Genomic DNA, 9,957 nt, shown 5'->3' with positions numbered 1-9,957 from the left:
AAAAAAAAAAAAAAAAAAAAAATCAAATCATTTTATCCCCATTTCCAGGTTTTCTTTTTATCACCTACCCTCCTTGCCCTTTTTTTCTGAAGCAAGGTCTCACACTGTAGTCCAACCGGCTGTGAACTATATAGCTCAGAATATCTCTAAACTTGAAATGTTTCTGCCTCAGCCTCCTGTGCACTGGGATTATAGGCATGTGGCACTAAATATGGCTCATATATCACTCTAATTATTTCATAAAGTGGAATCTTAATTCCTACTCACTTCTAGATTTTTACATGTATTAATTTGTATGTATGTAAATCTAAAAAATGTTAGCACAGAACAGACTTATATATTAAACACTAAATTTAAGGTACAAAACTGTTTCATCAGGCTAAATTAACTTTTATGTCACACTGTAGTAAGAACACATATGCTATACAATGTCTATTCACACATATGCTATACAATGTCTATTCCCTGACTCTGGAAATCATTAATCTGTTCTTGTCATTAATTCTGACATTTAAACAAAGCTCTAGAAATGCAACTATACAGTAAGTGCTCTTTTAAGACTAGCATTTTTTCATTTACTGTAACTGCCCAAGGCTCACCATATTAGCAGTATGTTCCTTTCCACTACATAGTAGTAGTCTATAGTAAGAATGGTTTGTTAAGCCATTTACTCACTGCAGAGTATATGGGTTATTTCTACTTTGCAGCTATCACAGATAAAACTTCCAAGAAAAAATTTGAAAAAGTTTTTGTGCCAAGGCAGTATTATTGCTGGGTCATGTTAAGTGTATATTTAACTTAAAAAAATATCCAAACTCTTCTACCCAGTAGCTGTATTTTTATATTCCTGTCATTGGTGTATGAGAAATCTAGTTTGCATCCTCATCAGTATTTGGTATTTTCACTATCTTTTTCTATAGCAGTCTTGATGAGTATATGCCACACCATGCTGTAGTTTTAAGTTGCATTCCTCAATGATGTATGAGATTCAATATATATGCACATAATTACTTGCCATCTATCTACCCACTGTAGTGACAATGTTTATATCTTTTTTTTCATTTTCCACTGGTATTGTTTATTTTTGAGTTTTAAGTATATCTTTTCACTGATCAGATATTACATGGTTTTCTCTTAGTAGTTTTGCAGAATAGAAAGCTTTAATTTTGAAGTCCAATAGATCTACTTTGTTTTCTTGTGAAATTGTGCTTTTGAGTTGAATATTAAGTACTTAACTCCTGAAAATTTTTCTTGAATATTTTTCTAGGTTTTCCATAGTACATTTAAATGCATGATATATTTGGAGGTACTTTTAGAATATACTTTGTTGGCTTGTGGAGGTTCAATTTGTTGAAATGACTGTTTTTTCTTCCTTGAATCACATTTGTACTTTTTCAAAATTACTTAAGCATATTATTGTGGGCTTATTTCTGAATTTTCTTTCCTATTGCATTGATTCTTCTGCAAAAATCATAGTATCTTGATTATCATAGTAGCTTTATAATAAGTCTTGAAGTTATATAATGTAGGCCCTTCAACTTTATCTTTTTCAAAATTGATTTAATTTAATAAATTATATGCCAGGCATTTTCATCTGCCCTATAAAAAAGAAAATGAAGAAATAATAATTGTGGTAGGAGAGAATTAAAATACATTTACATTCCATATGCCCTAAGAATATTTGTTTTCAAATATAAGTATGCCTCAGAATCAGCTAAGTGGGTCATGTAGATTTTTAGGTTCTAGCCTCAAAGACTGAGTTTGCACTCTTTGCAATTCTGATGCAAGCAGTTCTGGAAACTGAAAAACAATAATCTAGGAAAAAATAAGGTGACAAGCCAAAATTACAAATATCACTGTGCTGGGGACTCTTACTATCTGTTTTCTTTCTTTTCACCCTTTTTCCAGTTCCCACTTTAGTTCCCAGGATGCAACAGGCTCAACTCTCTTTCATTTAGGCACATTTAGAATTAGTGGTTACCTATGAAGGAATGCTATGATCATCACATTTTTTTAAAGCATGATTTCTATTACAACCTAAATCCTAATATTTCTAAAAAAAATCATGGTCATATTATAATTCAATTCTTAAGATCAGTAAGAATTTGCTTTAGATTCAAATAAGCTAGAGATCACTTGCTTGCTTAAAAAGGCATGCACATAGATTCAAATTTAGGTATCTCATAATACATGTTTAGAGATCAAGAAGGAAGTCATGCTACATGATTTTAAGTGAGTATAATCAACAGAGATGGGTGATGATGAGCTACCTGCATGTTTTTACATTAACTCTATAGTACTTGGGATTCACTTGCCTAGCAGAAACATCAAGCTATAAAATAGAAATGTCAAGTGCTACTCTTCCTTTATCGTATTATATAGCATGGCTATATCTGAAAACAAAAACAAAGACTTTATATTCTAAGTTTATATTACTGTTACACATCTTTAGCCCCACCATTTGGGAAACAGAGGAAAGTAGACTTCTGTGAGTTCCAAACCAGTTAGGCTACATAATAAGACACTGTCTCAAAAAAAAAAAAAAGCTTATGCTTTTTATTTTTTTTGAGAAAAAAAAGCTTATGTTTTTATTTTTATTGAGAATAAACATTTAATGTCAGGCACGGTAAGTAACACATGCCTTTAATCCCAACACTACAGAGTCAGGCAGGTAGATCTCTGTGAGTTTGGGAGCAGCTTAGTGAGGCAGTTTAGTAAGGTATACAGAGTGAGTTCCAGAATATTTAGGGGTACACATTGACATTCTAGTGTGTGTGTGTGTGTGTGTGTGTGTGTGTATAAAACTTAAATTAAACCTTTCAGATATTTTATTCCCAGATACTCCTTGCTACTGTACCTCCTATGTCCCTTACAAAATACCTTTCATAGTCTGCTTAAGTCATCCTGCATGTTTTCTTTTTAAAGTAGTTACAGGTAGGAGAATTCTATAAGCTTTGGGGATATTTTAAGAAAAGGTTTTCTGTTTTTATATACATCAAACTACTTGTTGGGATATAAAGAGTGCTACTGTATTATTTGCCTATATAGGAATTGTGTATAGTTTTAGACCATATTCAGCACAGAAACTGAAAAAATATTACCACATTTTTTTGTTGTTCTTCTGCTTTATTCTAGGGAAGACAGCTCTTCCATAAGTTCTTCCTTTTCTTGTTGCAACTCCTGTAAATGCTGCTGGTTTTGTTCCAATCTGTCCTCCAACCACTGCAGTAGAGGCCCACTGATTGCTGACATCTGACTGCACAAATTCTTGGTAAATACTCCAATAAAAAAGAAAAAAAAACAGATGAGATAACTGGAAAAGTACTATTCACTGGGATGTTCCTACTATACTACTAACAGTGCCTCAGTTGTGGGCACAGAACAAAAGGGCTGGGGGGGGGGAACAAGTTTCTAAAGTACAATAAGTAGGACTGGTAAATGATTTTTCAGTAGTCAACTGGGGGTGGGGGTGGGGGAAGAGAAGAGCTGAACAAAGCAGACATATATTCTGAAACCTTAGATCTATAAGCCAAATAGAAATATATGTAAAAACATAAAATTCATTTTAAGAAAGGAGAAAGATGGCTAGCTCTTCATTTCTTCAAGTTAAAGGGCTCAGAAAGCACTCTCCAGTAGGACTCTACTGTCTCCTCAAATGGAAACAAAATTAAGTCTATGCAAGTTAAGCTTGTCTCTTTTGTTCAGCACTATAGCCTTGTTGTGCCTAGAAGGCTATCTAGCAGGGAGTAGGTACTTAAATGTTTTTTTGTTTGTTTGTTTTGTTTCAGATGAACAAATAAATGAATATTTAGTATCTAACGTAGCTTTCACTAATTAAAAATTTTTAAATAAATATGAATTCTTTCATATACATAGGCCTGTTTCTAAGCATTGTCCAGGTCCACTGATCTGTTTGTCTACTTTTGAGCTATTAGTCTATTTTTAAATAATTGTGATTTTAGAGAATGTTTGTATACTATATTTTACCAATTTCAATTCATTGTCAATTTTTATCCCGATAGAAATGATGGAATATACCAAGCCATGATTCCCTTCTTTTCTTCCCAAAGCAGTTGCCTAACCAATCATATCAGAAATCTTTCCATTGGTTGTTGTGGTACATGTGTTTAAACCCAGCAATCATGAGGCAGAAACTGGCAGATCTCTATAAACTTGAGACCAGCCTGGTCTATATAGTGAGTTCCAGGATAGCAAAGGCTACATAGAGAGACCCTGCCTCAAAATTAATTAATTAATTAATTAATAAAAAAGATTCCACTCTTCCTCATATTTCTTACTTATCCATGTTTTGTTGTTGTTGTTATTGTTTATTTTAGTGTTACTTTTTTTTTTTAAAGTCTGGGTCTCACTCAGTAGCCAGATTTTATCCTGGAATTCTCTATATAGACTAGGTTGCCCTCAAACTTATTGCAGTTCTCCTGCTTCTGCCTCTCAAGTGCTTACACTACATACATGCAATACCTAGTTTAGTCATTAAATAGGGAAATCCAGGTTAGCTGAACAGTAGGTATAGCTGGAAATATCTGTATGTTGAGGAAAGTAACTTGGTATATATACTATACTGAGTTTTTTTCCCCTTCTCTATTTATTCACATGGAAAAATTCCTGCCTGATGTATTCCCTTCCTATACCTGCCTATCTCTTTCAATTCTTACTAGAATAGGTTGGAGGTTGAAATCAGTTCTTAAAGGCACATTACTAAAATTTCTGGAAGTTATTGAGCTATAGAAATCTATGGAAACTTGGATTCCTTAAGAAGTAGTGTGTAAGCATATAACAAGACACCACTGAGCTAATCTATAAAATATCCTTTCTAGTTTTCCCTCGCCCAATAGCAGATCAGGTTCCCCTCTTCACCCCCACCCCCATCCACTTTCCCTCTTTCTGTCTTATCATAAGGCCACATTTATAGTCTATAAGGGTCTATAGGTTTCCAAGGAAATGTAAGGAGCAAGATTAGTTACAGTTTTTAGAAAGGAAACTCCAAGATAAACTATAATTGTTTCTACAAAGATCACTTCACATACTCCAGAAAAGAAAAGAAAAATCTTACCTGAGCCATTATGGATCTTGGTCACTGAGTCCAGATGTGTAAGGCTAAAGGGATAAGGTACTTTAGGTTAGCAATGAAACAAAAACAAAGGTGTACAATAAAATCATAACCTATATCAGACATTTGCCCATTGGATTAGATGAACATAATGATTTGAGATCTCACCTTGTTCATTTTAAATTTACTTGGGGGATATGATTTTATTCAAAAATTCAAAAGATGACTCAAAGACATGACTATGAAATTACTATTTCTCACTGAAGGTCTTGATACACTATGAATTTAATAGACAAGGCCCAGTACTTGGCAATAGGAGTACTAGGATGTGATTTATTTTACTTTCACAATCAGAAAAGGAGGTGTTTTCTCTTGAAGGATTCAAATATCAGAGGCAAGATAGCAATGTTAAACAGATCATTATAATATAGTGTGAGAAACATGATTTGAGGTTGTTGTGAAGCTCTCTCCCAGTCAGGTAGAAAGAGGACTCAGAAACTGATGAGCTGTTAAAGATAAAGGGGCTTCACTGAATTGACAAGAGAAATAGTAAAAGCTATTACCTGTGAATCCTTCTATATGCATCCTGTTCTTCCTGACACAGGATCTTTGGCAGCTCTACTGCAGATTCAAGGCATACTTTCCCAATAGTGATATGAGGTACAATATGGATTGGGATTTCAATTCTCTCATACCTGCAAGACAAACAGTTTAGCTCATATTTTATCCTTTAATTATAAGTTCTTTATACTTTAACTAAGACATTGGAATATAAAGTGCTTCAAAGATTAATTATTACTAAAATTTATTATGTGATTGAATTTGTAAGTGGACAGAGTTCAAATTAGGCTTTTCTGGAGAGCAAATTAGAAGTCTATTTGTACACTCAATATTCTCTAGTCCCTTTGAGAATTTGAATCCATTTCTGAAAATTTAAAAGAAACCTTTGGGAACTCAATGTCAGTATGGTCAACTATACAGATGAAAGAAGCAATAACTAATACATTAGTCAGTAAACTGAATAAATTGATTCCAATGAAGATTCTTCAGTGACTCCATCAGATTCATTTTGTAGATGGAATTATTCACAAAATTTACTAGCACATCTCAATTTTTATTCTCTTCTGTGGATAAAACTAGGTAAGATATTACACATATTTCCATTTCATGCTAGAGTGAAAGACACAGACAGGCTTGTTCTAAGTCCAATCAAGGCACCTGTATGTATTACTCACTCATAATATTCTTAAACTTTACATAACAGTGGGTGAGTGGAGGATCCAGGCTGGGGGCCTTATACATTGTGAAAGTCATGGGTACATGGTAGTGGTAAAGCTTAATAAGATCTAGATCTCTGCTTTTTAATCTTACCCATCAAAGTGTCTTTAGGTCCCATATTATGACATAAATGAAACATACATAACAGGGAATTACAACTATCCTTCACTTCTCCATATTCACATAATCAGGGAACTGTTCATGAAACAAAACACAATAGTGGCCTTTGCAGAAGACTTTTAGGAGTAAAACACAGTGATTATTATTAATGATGGGTCCAGAAACACAGAAGTCAGTCTTCTATTCTTAGTTAAGTTAACAAGGCTTCCAACTAAATTTTCTGACTTCGTAAGCAGAAATGGTATACCACATTTGAACATATATTTCTGTACATTCATAGAAGAAACTGCTGAGTTTCTGTCAGTTGACCCAAACTCTAATCCTAGAAACAAGGAAAAACCAAAGCTATATAAATCCTATGACATAGATTCTGAAATCCTATGACATAGATTGTGCATCTGATAATGAACTAGTTGTTACATCAGTCTTCCTATTGAAAACAATTAAAATTCACTGAAAGTAAAAACTGTCTGACAGAAATTACTGGAGAACTACCAAGACAATAAATAATAGCAGGGCCAACAAATAAAGAGGGAAAAATATCTGAGATGAACTTCATAGTCAGAGCCAGCTGTGCCAGAAAGAAATGATTCTAAATGAGGAAAATTATATAAAGTTTTCAAAAGTACTAATGAGTCCAGGATGACAAAATTGTAACCAAGGACATGCAAGAGTAGAGAAGACTTGTAAACTCTTCTCAGGCCGGGCTGGAGAGATGGCTCAGCGGTTAAGAGCACTGTCTGCTCTTCCACAGGTCCTGAGTTCAATTCCCAGCAACCACATGGTGGCTCACAAACCATTTGTAATGGGATCTGATGCCCTCTTCTGGGGTGTCTGAAGATAGCTACAGTGTACTAATATACATAAAATAAATAAATCTTAAAAAAACAAACAAACTTGTGGTTTAAAGTGGTAAAAAACTGTTCTCAGGCATATAATGGTAAACATACTAGCAACGAAATTTGAACTATGCTCATAGGGAGTAGTAGCTTAACCTTAAATTATCCCAATTCCTAACTGAATACAAAGTAATCTGGTAGTTCTACCAGAGAGTATATAGAAGCCACTAAAACCCTTTCACCCTAACAAAAATATTCCATATAATAAAATATAAAGAAAAAAATACCTATTAAGTATGAATACAAAAGTAATTTCAAATAAATTATGTTCTGGAAAGAAACAATGAGTAGATGATGAGTTGAGCCCAGTGATCACTCTTTTAATTTGAGGCAGAGAAAAGTACATGATAGGGCTTTACATATGACCTTAATGAACAGGTTTTGTAATTATATGGGCATATATAAATAGATTGAAACACATAGTAGCCTTAAATAAAGAATTAATTTAACTCCACCATCAATTTTAACCCACAAGCTTAAGGAGATTTAAGCTGAAAAGCAGAGATCAGCAACATTTCATGTTTCTTAAATCAAAACTTCATGCTATACATGAGAAATGTGATAACCACTGGACAGATATCACCTCATGCTCATATGAGAGAGAGAGGGAGAGGGAGAGAGAGAGAGAGAGAGAGAGAGAGAGAGAGAGAGAGAGAAGAAGAAGAAGAAGAAGAAGAAGAAGAAGAAGAAGAAGAAGAAGAAGAAGAAGAAGAAGAAGAAGAGAAAAGAGAAAAGAGTTCCGAAAAGTAGAACTCGAATAAGTTCTTGACATGTGATACATGAGTTTGACATGTGTACCATTCCACAGCACACCTCCACAAATCATACACATGTACATGGAAAAACACACAGATGTACATGCATGTAATAACTATTTTTTAAAGCTAGGTATGGTGGTACATGCCTTTAATCCTAGCACTCAGGAGGCAAAAACTCAGGATCTCTGAGTCTAAGGTCAGCTTCATCTACAGAGCAAGTTCCAGGACAGCCAAGATTATGAAAAACTAAACGAACCAACAAATAAATATATTCTAAAAACTACTTTGGTACAGATGCAGGTAAAGAGTTGCAGAAAATAATCTATTTAAGACCCTGTCTGAAAATAAAACAAAAATCCAAGCACATTAAAATATAGATTAGGTGGCCAGGCATGGTGGCGCATGTCTTTAATCCCAGCACTTGGGAGGCAGAGGCAGGCGGATTTCTGAGTTCCAGGCCAGCCTGGTCTACAGAGTGAGTTCCAGGACAGCCAGGGCGACACAGAGAAACCCTGTCTCGAAAAAAAACAAAAACAAAAAACAATATAGATTAGGGCTTGAGAGATGATTCAGAATGTAAAAGTACTTGTCATGAAACTCTGAGAACTTAATTTAACCTATTGAAAGTACAGTAGAACAAGAGAACTGACTTCCAAAATTTGTACTCTGATCTGCATGTGTATAACACACCATACACAAATACATATTTATAGCAATAAACAAAAAAGAAATAAACCAACAACATAAGCAACAGAACATAAGCAACAGAAACCAAGATTACTTGGCATCATCAGAACACAATTCTTCCACCAAAGCAAGTCATAGATACACCATCACAATGGAAAAGCAAGCCTCAGCTCTAAAATCACTTTTCAAGATGATGACAGAGAACTTTAAGAAAGACATAAATAGCTCCCTTAAAGAAATACAAAAGAACACAGGTAAACAGCTAGAAGCCCTTAAAGAAGAAACACAACTATCCCTTAAAGAACTACAGGAAAACACAACAAAACAGGTAAAATAATTGAACAAAACCATCCAAAATTTAAAAATGGAAATAGAAACAATAAAGATATCACAAAGGGAGACAACCCTAGAGACAGAAAACCTAGGAAAGAGATCAGGAGTCATAGATGCAAGCATCACCAACAGAATACAAGAGATAGAAGAGAGAATATCAGGTGCAGAAGATACCATAGAAAACATTGACTCAACAGCCAGAGAAAATGCAGAATGCAAAAAGATCCTAACCCAAAACATCCAGGAAATCCAGGACACAATGAGAAGACCAAACCTCAGGATAATAGGTATAGAAGAGATTGAAGATTCCCAACTTAAAGGGCCAGTAAATATCTTTAACAAACTTATAGAAGAAAACTTCCCAAACCTAAAGAAAGAGATGCCCATGAACATTCAAGAAGCCTACAGAACTCCAAATAGACTGGACCAGAAAAGAAATTCCTCCTGTCGCATAATAGTCAAAACCACAAATGTACAAAACAAAGAAAGAATATTAAAAGCAGTAAGGGAAAAAGGTCAAGTAGCATATAAAGGCAGACATATCAGAATTACACCAGACTTCTTACCAGAGACTATGAAAACTAGAAGATTCTGGGCAGATGTCACACAGAAACTAAGAGAACATAAATGCCAGCCTAGACTACTATACTCAGCAAAATTCTCAATTACCATAGATGGATAAACCAAGATATTCCATGACAAAAACAAATTTACACAATATCTTTCCACAAATCCAGCCCTACAAAGGATAATAGATGGAAAATATCAAAACAAGGAGAGAAACTATACCCTAGAAAAAGCCAGAAAGTAA

The 9,957-nt window shown here is 34.3% G+C and overlaps 1 protein-coding gene across 3 annotated transcripts in view; it reads right to left on the bottom strand.

The window, feature by feature from the left end:
- Positions 1-16: 16 nt before the first annotated feature.
- The window catches only part of Brcc3 (BRCA1/BRCA2-containing complex subunit 3), a 37,248-nt gene continuing 27,307 nt past the window's right edge, over positions 17-9,957 (bottom strand). The window contains exons 9-12 of one of the 3 annotated variants that reach the window (XM_029534073.1): positions 5,635-5,766; positions 5,075-5,118; positions 3,105-3,278; positions 17-1,599 (exon numbers count right to left, since the gene is read on the bottom strand). In XM_029534073.1, coding sequence (XP_029389933.1) covers positions 3,127-3,278; positions 5,075-5,118; positions 5,635-5,766 — 328 coding nt within the window. In that variant the 3' untranslated portion in view covers positions 17-1,599; positions 3,105-3,126. Of the gene's footprint in view, positions 1,600-2,565; positions 3,279-5,074; positions 5,119-5,634; positions 5,767-9,957 lie in introns of those variants that run through there. The other 2 variants (XM_029534072.1, XM_029534074.1) reach the window with 2 other exon arrangements.

The sequence above is a fragment of the Mus pahari genome, chromosome X (genome assembly GCF_900095145.1).
Source record: "Mus pahari chromosome X, PAHARI_EIJ_v1.1, whole genome shotgun sequence".
Taxonomy (NCBI): domain Eukaryota; kingdom Metazoa; phylum Chordata; class Mammalia; order Rodentia; family Muridae; genus Mus; species Mus pahari.
This window is presented reverse-complemented; position numbering and strand designations above follow the sequence as displayed.